The sequence below is a fragment of the Acanthochromis polyacanthus genome, chromosome 23 (assembly GCF_021347895.1).
Source record: "Acanthochromis polyacanthus isolate Apoly-LR-REF ecotype Palm Island chromosome 23, KAUST_Apoly_ChrSc, whole genome shotgun sequence".
Classification (NCBI taxonomy): domain Eukaryota; kingdom Metazoa; phylum Chordata; class Actinopteri; family Pomacentridae; genus Acanthochromis; species Acanthochromis polyacanthus.
This window is the reverse complement of record NC_067135.1, coordinates 13,970,026-13,987,709: the sequence shown is the minus strand read 5'-3', so window position 1 is coordinate 13,987,709 and position 17,684 is coordinate 13,970,026. Positions and strand designations below refer to the sequence as shown.

The following is a 17,684-nucleotide window of genomic DNA, read 5'->3' as shown; positions in this document are numbered from 1 at the left end:
CACTTTTTTGACATGCTTTTCACTAGGAGAAGAAAAAGAAGAACACTCTGATGCAGCAGAAATACATTTTACGCCTCTTTTTCTACACTGGTGACAATCTTCTCCTCAGATTTACCTTGTGACCCATTCAGGAAATGATGGCCGTAATGAAAACTTTTATCAATAGAAAATCTTTCATGGGTGGAACTGCCTCACATTATCACGGCACAACAGCTGTAGAGGTTTTATGCAGTCAAAGGCGTATAATGCACCTCTAACACGCGTCTCCTGTACGCAGGTTTTAATAACATCTGGTTGTAAAGTCAGACACCCTGAGGGGGTAATAAAGATTTATTACACTCCACTGTGGGGGAAGATGGAGAGGGAAGAAAAATCCCCTCAAACAGTTCAGGTTTTCACCTCACAGCTCATAGAAGTAAAATTCCTGCTGACAGAGCAGCTGCTGCGGATCAGAGTTACTCACCGGGCTGAAAGTGTCTCGGCCCAAACTGCCTTTGCTGTTCAGACTGCCGATCTCCGTCTGTGAGCTGGACTGAGACATTCCCTCAAAGAAAGGCCTGAGTGAGCAGAGATAAAAGAAAACTTATTTTCTTATACTTAATGTCAATGACAGGAGGAAATATGTCACATTTATTTATATATCGCCTTCACTTTTCAAACAAGCACTTATAAAAGAAAGATTTAACCTTCCAAAAGTGGGGGGTTTTTTGCATAAAAACTGCCTTTTTTATATTTAGAAGCTGCTAAAAGTAAGAAACAAAGAACATAACAGCAGTCCAAGTCAAAATATAACAGAAAAAAATGATCAAATAGGACTAAAAATAAGTTTTAGGAACATTTAAAAGTGGCTAACCTGCTATTTTTTCACCACTCTGTTTAAAGCATGTCACTTCCTTGTCTGTGTAGATGAATATATATTATTCATTTCTGACTCATTCAGCTCTGACACTTTCAAACCCTTTTTTAAAAATAATTATCGGGATCGTGACAAACTTCAGCTTTGAGTTTGAGGGCGACTAACGATCATTTCAGTTGAAGAAAGTGACTTTCTTTCATGAACCAACATCAATAATATTTTTGGAGGAAAATTAAATATGCTTTGATTTACATCTACATTTTGATCAGAGTTAACTGACCTAATTCTGGCTCATGCAAAGCTTTTAATCTATGACTGTAATGAGCAGTTTTGGCCAACAGAGGGGGCTCTGAGTTGTTTCTGAAGAGAATCCAGTCCTGTCGGTGTGGGTCTGAATGTAGATGAACACAGAGCAGCAAATATCTGTGCAGGTGGAGCAGCAGGTCTGTGGGAGTGAGGTGCATCGTAATCTGACGTTGGTGCCGATACCTAAGCTTGGGTTTGGGTGTGCTGAGGATGCTGTCGGTCTCCTCCATCTCCGGCCCGCTGTCGCTGGGGTTGTACATCTCCAGGCTGTCGTACAGCTCATCCAGGTCCTCCTCCACCTCCTGGATCTGCTCTCTGGACACATGCTCCAGGCCAAAACCAACCTGGACGAGACACAGAGGAGAAAAGGTGACCTACACACTCGCGTAAAGTTAAAGAGATACTGGCTATGCAGCTTTGACATTTTACATTTCACTTTCCCTGCATTTAGCTGAATCCATTACTTCTGTTCACACATATAGAGGCTATAAAACTGTGCCAACAGCTACCCTCCCCGTCCTCTAACTGAGCACAAATAACTTCCCGTACAGAGGAGAGATGTGTCGATCCCAGCAGTAATACTCAACACAGCTCACTGCCAGTTTTTCCTGTTGACACAATAACGTACCCACAAGGCTCTGCGGGGCTGAGATTTCGCAGACGGCGAAAAGTAGAAGCGAAACAAGTGAGATGTTTACATGCCACAGTGACCTGTTTAATATCAGAGCGAGGCAGTCGGCTCACACATAATTCTGCTTATCAGAGTACACATTTAACTGTGATACTGTAGCCCAGTTAGGAGTTTAAAATGTAAGCATTTATGCTTGATGTTACAGTAACATTACAAGGGATTAAACAAATCAGCTCCTACCCGGTTACATCAAATATTACAGAAGCATATGCTACTTTTTTAGGCTTTTTTAAATCTTAATGTCCACAAATATTTGTTTCCTTTTCAAAAACTATGTTAAGCTGTTGGTTTAAGTATAATCTGTGTTTCTTTCGTTGTGTCACTTATTTTTATCAGTCAAAGCTGGGGTAGGACGTACGCTGTTGGCATCTCTGCTTAAAAATTCCTAATAATATTTCAGAATATTGTAATTCAAGCGGTCTGAGAGGAAACTAGATGTGTGCATCTGCTCCTGGCTCTGTTTTCAGACTGAAAAAAATCACCATGGTGGCAGACTTTGGCCAATCCCGGGTATTTCAGGGAGCGAGAGTTGCTCCTATTGGGTGTTCTACACAGGCAGATGTGCATGCATGACCTGATGGTGTAAAGCTTGATTCAGTGGGGAAACTCCTGCAGGAAAAGTTGCTGTTTCAGCATTAGAAACAACTGCCTGGACTGCATAACAGCACAAAAAGGCTAACAAGTTTGCAAAGAAAACAAAACGGTAATTATCATAGATCTTCCACCACATAACAGACACAATCCATGTGATTGAAATGAACAACTAGTAAAGGTTACTGTATCAGGCAGCAAGACTGAGTTGGTGTTGCATGAGGGTAAGAAACGCATGCAAATGCCTGAGAGGGCAGAGCTTGTCCAGATTTCTGCCTCCCACAGCTTTTAATGACTCTCTATGAACAACTGTGTCACTAGCTTGGAAAATCCAAACCGAATCTCCATGTAATCTCCTATCTCCATGTTAGGAGATACAGGAGTCAGTTTGGCATTGGGCGAATTGAATCGCGTTTCCCTCCCGGTACAGTTTGGTACGACCAATCATAGCACGGGAGGCGGGAGTTAATGCTGCGTCATCTTCAGCGCCTGGATTACCCATAAAGATGATGCTGGAGGAGGGGGAGGGGGAGGGGGGCCAAAGCGAATCTTTTTGTGGTCTCTTGGCGTTTTGGATGGCGTTAGTCGTTGCCTCTTTTCACTTGACGTTTCCGACGATGAGGAGGCAGTGGATGGCTCGTTACTTTCGCCTTCTTGCCATTGTTTGTACAGAGGAAAATCCCGTTCCAAACGTGTGAGTAAATTTAAGCAACTTTTACACATACGCACCGACTTGGTTTGGCTCCGATTTAAAGTTATTCCTAACACCGCTAATCGTTCGGAAGGAGTCTTTTCAAAAATAAGTGTTGTACTTGAGAGTACCCCATGTATTCGCATATTTTTGTGACAAAAACGGCAGTAATCATTCACCGCGACGCTTTCTCGGCTGCATGCCATTGTTGTTTGGACTACATGGACTTCAAGGTCGATTTGTTTGTGCGTCACATCCGTGTTACGCTGATTGGTTCTTTCTCGTTCAAGCTGCATTCGTTAGCCCCTCCTTTTTGAAATCGTCTCCTATCATCACAACGCCAGACTGCCTTTATTTGTATTTATATTAATACATAAATAAAGTCAATCTGGATTTTCCAGGAAACTGTGTCACATTTCCTTAGATACTACAGTGATGTCTTCATACAAAGAATTCTGCTCATTTTAGAAGAAAAGTTGATTCCAGGATGGTTGACTAACTGATCACATTATTGGCTCTTCACACCACTTCCAGTAATAAAACGGCACATTTAATTGAAACATGCACATAAACGTAATCCAAACTACAAAAATAACACCCAGATTGCCGCTGCTCAGTGTCAAAACAAACCGTGCATCAAAAACTGTTGACTGAAAATAGCAGGAAAGGTATTAATGGGATCAGTAATCTCATTACCTGAAATCTCAAGCAAGATGCTTGTCAGGAAATGGTGTTCGTCATACACTACCATTCAAAAGTTTGGGGTCACTTAGAAATGTCCTTATGTGTGAAAAGCTGCTTTTTTCAATGAAGATAACATTTAATGAATCAGAAATACAGTCTAGACATTGTTACTGTGGTAAATGACTATTCAAGCTGGAAACGGCTGATTTTTAATGGAATATCTCCATAGGGGTACAGAGGAACATTTCCAGCAACCATCACTCCTGTGTTCTAATGCTACATTGTGTTAGCTAATGGTGCTGAAAGACTAATTGATGATTAGAAAACCCTTGTGTAATTATGTTAGCACATGAATAAAAGTGTGAGTTTTCACGGAAAACATGAAGTTGTTTGAGCGATCCCAAACTTTTGAGCAGTAGTGTAAGTATGGGAAAGTAATAATCATACACAAAGGGTAGTTACAGTAGAATTCACCATACTTTTGATACCTAAGTGTTTAATTCTAAAAGGTAAAAGCTCATGCAAATGTAATAAACTGCATAAACATCAGCCACTGCACCATATATGCACACAGACATATGGAAAAGTTTAAGATTCGTGAGGAAAGTCGGTGACACAAACACAAGCTTAACAACAGAGGAACCCACACTTGCACATACACACAAACAGCCTCGGATGCAGAAGTGTGCGCAGTTTGAGATGAAGGACGCGCTTTTCTTGATGGAATCACTCCAGAAGCACATGAAGACATTAAACGCATCTCTGGTCTATTTTAAATTACAATGTTGTTTTGAGCTGCCAGCTGAATCTCAGTTGTTCTGCCACATCGCTCCCACACATCTCTTTGTGTTTTCAAAGCTGAGCTGAAATACATGTTGACTCCAACAACACCTCTGAAGCAAATACACACTCCGCGTGGAATTGGGATATAAGTGATCAGAAGGGGAAAAGCCACAAGGGGAGGAAGAATGAAGTTAAAAAAAAAAGAAGTGGAAAAAAGGAACCTACCTCATCAGTGACTTTAAACCTTTTCAGCAAGGCAACAAACTTCTGCTTGATGTTGGGTTGCTGCAGAGACAGAAAATTGAAAAAGCACAACATCAGACAGTGAGGATATGGATGTTCATATGAGGAAGACGATGGCGGAGAGTGCTGACAGGAAACAACAGCAATCTGCAGGCTCACTTTTCACGCTTGACGACTCAAAACAACAGCAGTTAATGAATACAACATCCGGATATATTTCTGTATGTCACATAAAGGAAAAGTGTCATTCACGCTGACATTTCTGTGCTGAGCTGGAAGCGAGGCTGCATCTTGTGTTATTAAATTTGAATACGTGAGAGCACTTATATTATTGAGGTTATTAAGTCGACACTTCCTGTTCTTTGCCGAGTAAACACAAAGGATTATTTATTTACCAAGCAAAATTACTCCAAACGGAAGACAGAATTTCCTGAAATGGGCATTTTCTCCAAGTGATAATGCAGTTCCTTGAATGTCCACTTGAGGCTGGCACCAAAAGTGAGTCAATCCCCATAGACTGTAGTGTTAAAATGCCTACATTTAAAAGGAGAAATGAACATGTTTTCAACCTGATACAAAAACAGATTTGGTCTCTATAGCAAATTTTACTGCTCATGACAACTTTGCATGGGTGAAATTTTTATATAATTCATCTATTCAATTGTATTAACAATTGAAATGATGCAAAATCAAGGTTGTGGCTGCTTTAAGTGACAGGTTGGTACTGTCACAGGACAATCCATGGCCCAGAAATGTTTGCATGGACTGCCTTAGCTCCACTCATGATCCTCACCTATACCAGCATCATCCATGTCACTTCAATTAGCTACCTTCACATGGCTGGCTTCAGGATGGGGCTCCAGTCTCCTTACTTTGAGTAAAGTATCAAAGGTCAATCTTTGCTAATTAATTGGGGACTTGGGTTGGGGGCGAGTTGCTGCCCCAAGTTTGAGTATCTTGGGGTTTTCTTCACAAGTGAAGGAATAATAGAGTGTGAGATGGACAGATGGATTAGGGCAGTGCCAGCTGCAATGTGGGTGTTGTATCGGACTGTTGAAGAGGAGCTGAACCAGAAGACAAAGCTCTCGATTTACCACGTATGGTCAAGAGCACAGACTGAAACAGTGAAATCCAGGATACAAGCAGACAAAATTCATTTTCTTCTTAGTGTGGTTGGGCTCAGCTGTAGAGATAGGGTGAGGAGCTCAGACATCCTGTAAGAGCTCGGCGCAGAGTCGCTGCTACTTCAGGTCACAAAGAGCCAGCTGAGGTGGTTTAGGGATCTTATCAGGATGCCTTTCTTTGGACATTTACAGGGCGAGTCTCGAGACCCTGGTGTCGAGATCTGAACTTGCTGGAGGGATTACATATCTCATCTGGCCTAAGACCATTTTGGGAACCACCAGGAGGAGCTCGAAAATGTTGCTGAGGAGAAGGACATCTAGAATGTTCTACTTAGCCTACTGTAACCATGACCCACCCTAAGGCAGAAAAAAAATCAAGGTGGACAGGAGTCAGGAACTGCCAAGATGGCAACAGCCACAGAGAGTTCATCCATCTTCATGTGCTATGATTTTTTGTATTTCCATTTCAAATTTCACAATGTTTGTGTAAGCTCATTCTTCTATTTACTGTATTTAAAAGTAATAAAATTTAAAAAAAAAAAAAAACATAACTTGCAGTACAAACACTGTAGTTTAGCGGTTCTCTTTATGAAAGGAAACTAAGTAGTATTTGTAGGTGTGGGAACCCACTTCATGCAAAAAGTTAAAAAAAAAAATTTTTCTGATTGTTTTTGGGAAAAATCTGTTTAAAAAAAAAAGAAAGAAAAATGAGAAAACATGAGCGTTCAGCAGCATAAGTGGCTGTCTGAGTGTTTTGGAGGTTTTGTCCTAATTTGCTGCTAGAAAGTGAAGAGGGTCGACTGTATGCACGGCTCTGGGGATGTAAATGTTTCTGTTTATATATGCGTGTGCGACAGTGTGCGCTGCAAAGAGCAGGAGGTCTTCTGAGTGTGTGTTCATCTTCAATTCAGTATGTGCACATTTTCCACCTGCAGCAGTGCAGGTGGTTGGTGTGTGGGTTGTCCACAGGCGGTGGTGTTGAGGTGCAGCAGTGACAGTCCCACTGAGACTTCCATAGGCGCGCCCCATTAATAACCTGCTGAGACAAACTCCTGCTGCTACAAATGCGCACGTGCTCGAGCACACACACACAAATGCACTTACAGGTGAACACACAATCCAGATACATTGCTTTCCGACTGACAAATTGCAGCTGAATTGTAATTTTTATGGCTGCGGGTAGTTTTGCGCAATAATCGGTGCCCCTGCTGTGTTTATCTCTGTACATGTGAGCATGTGTGTGTCCATGCATCAGAGGATGTGGTTAGTGTTGTAAAGGGTGCTTTTGGCGACTTGCCTCGATGTTTTCCTCCCAGGAAATTGGTCTAAATTACATGTATCGAGAATGAGAGAGGAGAAAATGGATTTATAGAAGAATCAACACTGTGGAGGAGACGGAGGAGAGAGGGAGGGGAAAAACAGAGGGAGAGCTGATAAGAAGAGAGGTTGAATGAGGTAAAGCAAGAAGGCAGCACAGCGGGAGGTTTGTGGAGTCCAGTCGAATCAAATTTACTTAAAAGGGCCGTTGAACAAAGCAGGTTTGTCACAACTTGTTCTGCAGACCAAAGAAGCAGGTAAACAGAGAAAACCAAAGACAGAGAGAAAAAAAACAACAGATGAATGAGTGAGTTGAGGTCTTTTTAGCATACCCTGGTAATTGCAGCATTGGAAGGGAGCTTGCGCCTCGGCTTCTTCTTCCTCACCTCCTCTTCTTCGTCGTACAGATACTGAGAGAAGGAGACAGAAGAGGGTCAAATGGAGGGAAAGAAATGCAGCAGATACAGCAAGAAGGAAACCAAAAATGACAGAAAGAAGGAGAAAAGTTACTATGAAGAGTATCTTAAAGCTTAGCTACAGCATGAGATTTAACCCTTAGACAACCTTCACAGCCAGCTTTAATCTTATAGTGAAAATAATGTGAAGTATATAATGATCCAACAAGCATCTACCCATACAGACAACAAAGAAAAAGTTTATTCATTCTTATTACAAAGAGCAGCTGCTGCTGTGTTCCTGGTATCTAGATCTACGCTGAATTGTGAGGCTTTGTGCTTTCAAATGATTTATAGTCCGCCGTACTTGATTCAGAACGGGCCGATGCCATTTCAAACACACCAGCAGAATTTTCATTTGGCTCTTATTCGGGCTACTGAGTGCTGCAGGGTTAAAGGATTAGTCTGGATTAGGTTCTGTCTTTGTTGTCCAAAAGCCACTAAAACACATTCCGGTGTTGCACCTGGTAATTTATAAAATCCATGCCACATTCAGTTCTGTAGCCTTCAACAAATATACAATCATCTTGTTTGTTAAAAAATAGTGTCAGAAAACTGTATTTCTCAGAGATAAAGTTTGTGTCGCAAAGTACACAGGGATAGATTTTAGGTAGTTTTGGTCTTTTCATGTGATTTTCTGCAAAAATACACCAGATACCAGACTTATCATTTAATGTCCTTGTGTGGCCATGCTTAGGTAGGTTAAGTTTACTGACTAGTGGCCAACTAATGTGTTTTTTTCAGGGCTGACACCAATGATTAGTAATCAAGGAGACAGATAATCAATACCGGGATGTGGGCAGGACATCGCCTGAAGCTACAGACTGGTGATTACAGATAATTAAGGCGGCTGCATCAGAGCCAAAGTACATTTTTGTATTAATTGATGTGATCTTGAATGCAATATTTTTAAAAGAATGATACTGATAATAAGAAAAATTGTGCTAGACAGTTTATTATTATAGAAATGTTTTCCATTTTCATCTCACATAAGTAGTGTTGACCTAAATGCCTCAAAGTATCTACTGTTACCATGGCAATTAATGTACAAATCAGTATTTGAATGTGACATTTATGCATTTTGTCACATGTTGTTTTATCAAAAACATCCCAAATAGCTCAAGAAATCTAAAATACTGAATCGGCATTGTTATTATGCATCATCTTTTATTACTAGCAGTTAAAATCTAACACTAGCAGCACTTAGTTTGGAAAATGTCAGAAAAAATAAAATCAAGTTAACCCCCAAAAGTCAAGTCCCGGATACAGGAAACTGGCGTATCATCAATCTACAGAGAGTTTGGCAAAGCACCTGAAAACTGTGAGTAACAGCTTTGCCATCCTCGCTGACTAATTAACCACTGAATCACTGAAGTCCAATTTTTGTACTCGCGTCCTACTAACGAGTTTGGCTAACGTTGGAGTTTGCTGTTGTTGAAAGCATGTTTGTTTATTTCCCCATCTGTCTTCTATTTAGCAATGTCATCTCCGTTCTCAGATCTCAGCTATTCCCTTGGCAGTATTATCAGAAAAAGCAACTCTGTAAATAAGTGAAATAAATGAACTTTTCACTTCAGACCAGCTTTGACCTTTAGCTCTCTTTCCCTCTCTCCTGTCTCAGCTCATTGCTTCCCTCTTCAGTCAGCCTCCTCACCCCTGAACTGTCTCATCACCTTTTTCTCTCTTTGTCTTCAGCCCTTTCAGTCTTCCCATCCTGGCCTCCTCACTCCCTTCTTATCTCTCTCTGCTGTCTGTTCGCTCCTTTCAATCTCTCGCACCGATTCCCCTCACATCCCCTGAGAGCCGTCACTTTTTTCTCTCATAATCTGCCGCAGAAGGCAACACAATACAGAAACCACGAGCGCTCTGCAGATGCTCACACCAGTTTGTCTGTGAACTCCTGTTCAGTCGAGGACCGCAGCGGAGATGGAAAAAAAAAAGACAAAAATGGGGCAAAACACAATAACCAATTCAGTTTGAGCAAAGAAACAGTCGGAGCAGACCGACGTTTTCTGCGGTGGCCTCAGATGTGCAATAATAATTTATGTTACATGTATACAGTGAAAAAGATTCTTTCAGGGGCACTGAGCTACTTTTGGACAAATGTGGAGCCAATTTTTATTCAAGCAAAAAAACAGAAGAAGACCAGAGAAAGTATCACACACCTGTCCATGAATTGGGTCATCGCTGCCTTCCTGCTCTGATGAATAGCTCTCTTCCTCTTCTTCAGAGTAGTTGTCGATGTCTGGGGAACGATCTAGAGAGACACAAAAAAGAGGAGTAAAGAACAGGAACAAAATGACAGAGGGAGGAGGAAGGGCAGACGGGAAAAAAAAAGAGAGAGAGCCAGATGTGATAAGATGGTGTTCGTACCAGACATCTTTGCTTTGGGTCCCTCATGATCGATGGGCTGGCTGGACAGAGAGTAAACTCTGACCTCGGCGACGGGCAGCGAGGCGTCCTTCAGCTGGCTGTGGAGACCCAGAACCTGAGCGCCCTCGCTGGGATGCTGCATCACCTTGAGGGAGACGGAGAGAGGAGAAAGGAGAGTCGTTGAAACAAGATCAGAGGGAGTTGCATTGTTTATGTAGTGAGTCTACAACTTTGTAGGGAGCACTGCTGATGACTTTGTTCCATGGTTGAAATAAAAACACACACACACTGAAGCCTGCATTAAAAAGAATTCAATCAGTTTTTAATAATTTCACCCATTTAAATGTTTCAGATTTTCAGATTATCAGATTTTAAGGACAAAATGTGTATCCAAAAGCAGAATGGTTTAAACGAGATTAGAATGACATGCACTAAATGTGTTTATGCAGAAACTCTGCAACTTCATACGAAGTTAAAGGAAATGCTGCTGATGGCTTTAAAAAATAAATGTTACAGATTTTTTTAAAAACTGCCATAAAAACATTATTGTTACTATTATTTTCCACTTTCCCTGAGGTAAATTTTTAAACCAACATTAGAGTTCATCATAATGGCCAAATATCAATTCACTTTGGCAATGTTAACCCTTTAAATGTTAGTTTAACATAATAACACTATTTATTTTAATGGGGGGAAAAAAAACCAGCAGCACTGATTCTGATGCAGTATTATTGTTTCCGTGCATTGTCGGATTAAAGTAAAAAAAGATCAGGATCTTCAGGACAAAAGTACCCATCCCAAAAAGTGCACTAAAAATATTGGCAAAAATGAGATTAGAGTGAGCTGCACTACATTAGATTGTAGAAAAGCCTGTAATCTCGTAAAAAGTTGCAAGTAGCACTGTGAATGACTTTGTGCATCAATAAAAAAAAAATGTATATACAGATGTCCTTCAGCATCAAAAATTGCCCTAAAAATATCAGAAATTATTATTGTCTTCCACTTTCACTAAATACATTTTAAACAACATCCGTCCTGATCATAAATATTCATTCATTTTCAGAAGGTAACCTTTGAAAAATATGTAAAATAGGATAATTTTACTATGTAATCCACACCAAGGGGAATTTTTGGATAATCACAGTGATTAGAGCAGCACTGATTCTGATACATTATTATTTTTTAACACTCAGGGCCTTCAGGATAAAAAAAAAAAATCCAGCTTTTCAAAAAACAAAAACAAACAACTAACCCGTATTCTTACCAAAATAAGAAAAAATATGTCCTGCTGTTGTCATATGCGAAGTATTGTGATAGCAAGAAAACTTTGGATATTTAATCTAATTTCACAATAGAACAGACTTTTTTTTCGTAACTAAGAGAAATGCAGATTTCATACAGTTTTTAAAAATATTTCTAACCCAAAACTTGAGCCCACATGCAGTTTGAATAAAATCCCGTCATGCTCCAGCAAGCAACTGTTCTCCCAGATGAGATGCATGTGACTGCCAAAACAGCAGAATGCAAACAGAAACCAGAATGTAAACGTCAAGCTTTTAACAGATATGTTCAGGAGGGATCAGCTTATTTCAGTACAGGGGATAAAACACTGGACATCGCATCACTTAAACAGCATTAGAGGAGGAAGAAAAAGCCGACAGTGATCAAAATGAAAGCCCTACAGAGGGATGGACAATAACGGAACAAGGAGGGGAAAAAAAAAAAGCAGTTTGGTCAAAAGAACAATTATAAAAGCCAGACAGAGAAAAGGTGAACGCGTGAGACGATCATTTCTCTCTGCAGCAAACGGCGTCGTGTTTCCTGTGTGTGTTTGTATCGAACTGAGTGACATCCAGCCTCTCTCAGCAGTCTGGTCACATTCACACAGTTAATGAAGTCTGAGCAGCTTATTACGGAGACAGCCTCAGCCACACATTACACACACATCCACATCCTTTCACTTGGCAAAGGTGCAGCTGACGCATTTCAGATGTTCCGTGCTCCTGGTAGCATCCTGAAGCTCCATGCGGCTGAATATTTAACCATTTTCCAGCCAGATTATGCAAATCTGACAAACAGCACCAAGGCGATGTGCATATTTAACGAGAAACGCTTGTTGTAATTTGATCGTTTTTTTTGTTGTTCTTTTTAAATCTCCCCAATTTCCTCATGAACAGACTAAACCCGGCGATGGATTCACTGCAGGTTCTTCTTGTGGAAAAAGCACCGCAGCTTTTAAAAATCCATTAAGTAGCGCTTACATAGCTAAACTACCCCCTCGATTGAAGTGATGCATTATGCTGAACAACGGGTAGCAAATTCTTCCCTAAAACACACTTTAATCACAAAGATAATTACAGCTTTTAAGTCAGAAAAATGACAGCAAAAGAGAGAAGCAGCAGAATGAAAGCTGTGCAAATGAAAGTTAAATGGAGTCATGATTTTTGCATTAAGCCATACCGGGAAAATGCAATAACTTGTGTTAAAATTAAGTTAAAAAAAGGACACTTTGACTTGATTTTCATATATTTTTTTTAACGGAAATGTGGGAAAACAGAGGCCAAAAAAAGAACTGCAGACTAAAACCCTTTATGGGTATTGATTTCAAAAAGAAATAAAATTACTCTAATGTCACGTCTTGAAAGTGACACTAAAATGAATCTCGCTGTCTGCATTTGTCAGGATTTTAAAAGCACAATAAACCCCGAAAGACATTTCAAATTGTGGCATTTTTATCTAACCTCACTTATTTTTACCTCCTGCTAAAACACGCGTCTTTCAAGGTGATTTTGTGGTGCTTGAAATAATATCAGTAATTACTTTGGATCTTTTAACAGCCCACCTCCATCTCAACCTTTTATATTCGAACCACTTTGAAGCCAGACTTTTACTTTTCAGAAAAGGAATGGCAGTAACTGTCTCATCCCTACATATATCTCAGACCTTTACAGCTCCACCAATCACCTCAGATGCTCTCGACGTGGCTAGTTGAGGACAAAAAAGACTTTGGAGAGGGCTTTTTCTGCAGCGGCAAATTTGTACCAGTAAAGAAAATGTTAACATAATGTTTGCTTATGCTATTGTTAAGGTGGATTAGAGTTAATATACGGTGTTAACCTGATTCCCACTATGGATACATAACTACTCTCTAGCTTGTTCTTAAGCCTTTGAGCCCCACGTGAGAGGTTTTTGCTCCCTTTTAGCACATTTTTATTCACTCTAGGGCCATTTTCACTGCAATATAAACTCCTGTAGCTCTTTTGGAAAAAGCAAAACTGTGTGTGGAAGTAGAGAAAATCAGAAATACCTTCTGTGCAGTACGACAACTAAATTTGCAGAAGACATTTAGGGAAAAAAATGAAAGTTACATTTCTTTAACCAAAAGAAAAGTTTTAAAAATTTGGAATCAGGGTGTAAAGTGTCCTTCCAGGTGCTATTTTTGTCACAACGGAGTCAAACATGACGTCTTAGTCGTACTGAAAAACACATGATTTTCAATTATTATTATCATAATTATGATCCCTAATTTTTTTTAAGAGGATCTGGTCCACAAGGTTTATTTTTAGTAATTTTTTTTTCTATTTTTAGTGTTTCTATATCTGACAAATGGTGTAATTCTGGCAATTTTTGCTAACATTAAGATACTTGTAATTACCAGCTGGCAGGTGCTGCAGCTCAGAGGGTTAAAAGATGATGATAAATTCAGTGGAGGAGAGATAGATGCTTTTTTTGTTTGGTTTTTTTTTAACCCCAACTGCACCAGCACAACATGACACTGTACATGCTGTGTGTTCAACATTCACTGCTGAAAAGGTTCACAGAGGCCCTCATGTTGCTCCAGTTTATCATTAAAAGGAAAACTAAATGAAAAATTCACCTGGTGTCATCCTGACATAAGCAAGAGATGAATGCGCCTCTTGCAGAGCATGTCCAGCCGGCACAATATTAAACCATCACCTACGTATTTTATTCAGTTGTCTGCTTAGTTTTTAATGCGTGACAATACAGTTTACAGGAGTGATACACCTTCTATGAACACCACAGTATGTTTCCCACAGAAAGCGAGTTACCAATCTTTCATTTTCTTTGTCATACACAGCAACGGGAAGCTTAGAACGCTATTTTATTATTCCCAACTACTACATATATTCTTATTAAGTGGTGACTGCAGTGAAAACATGATCTACTAGTTGTTTAAATAAATATAGATCAAATTATCTCGCAACAAATTAATAATTTCTGGCTTTGATGCCAAACATTTGCTTATTCTAACCTCTTAACTCTAAAGCGCTACTGTTTGTTTTTATTATATATGATGCCAAAAGAAATACTAAGGAAATAGTATTTAAATAGCAAGGAAATATGTATATTAGGTAGGTAGGACTAGGTGTATTTTAGCTACGAAGGGAGTTTCTGTGATCATTTTTTGATGCTTCCTTGACTTCTAATCTCATTAACAGATAATAAAAATATGTGTAAGTGTGCCACAGATGTCTTTAAACTCGAGAATCTGCACTGAAAGAGCTAAAACTTACAGTCCAAACATTTTGTGAATATCTGACCGGGTTCAACAGTTCATCCTCTTTCCTCTTACTTGCTGGGTCAGTGGAAACTACTTGTCATATTAGAAGAAGCACAATGCCTTCAAAATGACATTTCTCAGCCACTCTGAAAGCCCCGAGTGGGTGGCCTGTAGCATATTATTTTTCTGACACACGCAGAGCTTTATGTAGAATATGCCAACATGGCTGTTTCTGCAAGGACTTTCACTGCGGCTCTGAAGGAAATGAGTTTGAACCTTTCGTGCGGATGAGTCTGCATTGGTGTCCTTTGCCCTTTGTAAAGCACTTTGCAGTGAACCTGTCTGTTACGGGAGCTTCATGAATAAAATTTGACTTTATTTTACATACTGGGACAGTCTTAGTCAGCCAGCGGGCAAAGAAGTCTTAGGGTTGCATGTACTGTATCAGCTTTTTCTACTGTTGAATTCGGTTTAATTTGCTCCTAATGAGACGCTCAGCTAATTTTTAAAGACCAAACCTATATCTTGATTAAGTCTGTATTTATTACTGTTTCTCTGCATAAAGTATTATCTGGTGAGCCAGTTTCATCAAGGTGTTTTATCCTGTAAATAACTGACTTCGCTCGCAGCCAACGAAAATCGCCAGGATTTCACAAAGTAGCAGGAACATCCACACGTGGCCACGCATGCCATAAATCACAACCCTTTAAAAACGGATTCATATTGTGAGAGGCAGAGAATGTCAGGAGCTTTTGGCAGAAGAGGCTACAATTTAATTGGAAGTTTGATTTATGGCGACATTTACGTGGGCTTGGAAGAGAACTTTAAGCCAGAGATCGAAATCGGACGTCTGATTTGAAAGCGCACTCGCCTGAATTGAGCCGAGATGAAGGTTAAATGAAGGGTAGCGAGAAATAAAGTTCTCAAGCAGCATCACTGTGAATGACATTTTTTTTTCCACTGATAAAGGAGGGATATGAGAGAATAGATGTGCATAAAAATGAAAGGCAGCAGCAACTAGAGAGGACCACCTCTGTTATTCTGCGAGATATGAAGTTAGAAAGCACTTTGTGAGGACGCGCTGTGAAATGAAGCAGAGCTGAGATTGGATTTAAGGAGGGAGCAGAAGCTTCATGTTTAGGGAAATGAGCCTGTGACCGCTAGTTTGTAGGGTCGACAGTTCAGATCTGCTGGGACATTCGTCTGGTTGCCGAGGATGAGACTCCGCTGATTCAACAGCTCACAGCAGACGTGCCCTCAAACATGCAGCTTAACCTCCATCTGCTGCTGTGGAGGAGCTCAGCGCTCAAAACACACACATTTGTGCTGAAGAACTTTCCCTGGACACACAAACCACTAATGATTCGATTCAAGATGCAATCACATGTCCGCGCGATGTTAAAAAATGAGAAGTATTTCCTGCAGACTTAGTGCAGTCATACTCAGAGAAAGGTAAATCCTTCTTACAGCGGAAGACTATTGTAGAAAAGTAGCATATAAAGTATTCATTTCTTCCCAAAGTCTTGCCTCGTTACTCTATAATTCATAAGGTTTGTTGCTGTCTGTTTTTGCAAGTCATCCAAACATTTTGTTCTCTTCGGCATGAGAGCAGAAAACTGGACTAAATTACAGAAAACAAGATGCCTCTTTTTATTCATTATTGATTATTCTAACAATTGTTCTAACTGTTATAGCTAGGGCAAGCATTTTAGGAGTCTTTGTGTTTTTCTCCTGTCGCATTTTTCCTCACTGTGGACTTTTTAATTACAATATAAACTCTATTGCAACTATATGGAAACAGCAAAACCTGGCAAGCAGTGGGGAGAATCGAAAATTAAGGATGCCTGAAAATATCGGCCCCCCCGATATTATCGGCCCAATATTGGCATGAAAATGTAATTTCGGCCAATATCGTTATTTTTTTTTTATTTTTATTTTTTTACCTATCATGAAAACCGACAAAATAATGCCTGGATTTCACCATCATTTGCAGGCACACAAATGATTACATCATCAAACTGCGTCATGAAGCATGTAAACAGAAATGTGGCTGCAGTAACACGGTTGCTGTGGTGACTGACAATATGTCTCTGGTTTGGAATTATTTCAAAGCCCACATGTGTTGGTATCGGTTGATGTCGAAATTGGAAATTGAGAGTTAGACAATATCGGGATATCGGTTTTTAGCAAAAAAAGCCAATATCAGACATCGCAAATGAAACTGTCTTCAGTTGGTATGACAGTTAGAATGTCATAAACCATGAAAAAGGAAAAAAATGAAAGCTGAATTTTATTTTACAAAATTGTAAAAAAGAAAATAAACTGGAATCAACTCAATTTTCCACAGGCGTTGCCAATACTGAAAAAAAATGGTGATCTATATATTGTAGATATTTTATTTTATTATGTTGGCATCTCCTATTCACTTTGTGTAAGCACTGCCAGCAGTTCAGCCAAATCCATTAATTTTTATCATAGGACTGCTGCTTGCTTTTGAAAAAAGCTAAGCAGTAAAAATCTATTTTTGTAAAATATCACCATCAAGTTTTATCTAATATTTGGTCACTTTTTCTAATTTAACTCATCACACATAATTAGCTCAAGGACAATCGGAAAGTTGAAAATATAACAGTTCTGTTTATACAGAGTGGAGTTTTGATAAAAGGTGTAATTGTGGCAATTCAAAATAAAACCCCTTCAAAACCTGCCTGTGGGTTTAGAGGATCAGAAGGTTAATTGATAATTTATCTGTAAACTTCAATGGTGATTTCTTCACAAAACTGCTTTTCATAAGAACAGTGGATTTCTGTTTTGTTGATCAAATAACTGATTAAATGACTAATCATTTAAGCACCGCTTAGAGTAACAAAAAGGGGAAAATTAGGGTTCGTACGAATGCGTCGATAATCCCAGTAATAAATGTACACACCACAGTGTGTCTGCAAATGGTTTTTTCAAAATTAGATTAAAAAAACAGATAATTCTTATCTAGAATACAAAAGAAAAGCTGAATCTGAGCTCAGTTGTTCCTTTTCTTAACAGGAAAGC

The 17,684-nt window shown here is 39.6% G+C and overlaps 1 protein-coding gene across 2 annotated transcripts in view; it reads right to left on the bottom strand.

The window, feature by feature from the left end:
- The window catches only part of LOC110956601 (phosphofurin acidic cluster sorting protein 1), a 77,800-nt gene that overhangs the window by 12,718 nt on the left and 47,398 nt on the right, over positions 1 to 17,684 (bottom strand). For both annotated transcript variants that reach the window (XM_051944017.1, XM_022202205.2), the window contains exons 5-10: positions 10,115 to 10,259; positions 9,907 to 9,998; positions 7,619 to 7,696; positions 4,828 to 4,887; positions 1,346 to 1,506; positions 464 to 557 (exon numbers count right to left, since the gene is read on the bottom strand). In XM_051944017.1, the coding sequence (XP_051799977.1) occupies positions 464 to 557; positions 1,346 to 1,506; positions 4,828 to 4,887; positions 7,619 to 7,696; positions 9,907 to 9,998; positions 10,115 to 10,259 (630 nt within the window). The remainder of the gene's footprint in view (positions 1 to 463; positions 558 to 1,345; positions 1,507 to 4,827; positions 4,888 to 7,618; positions 7,697 to 9,906; positions 9,999 to 10,114; positions 10,260 to 17,684) is intronic.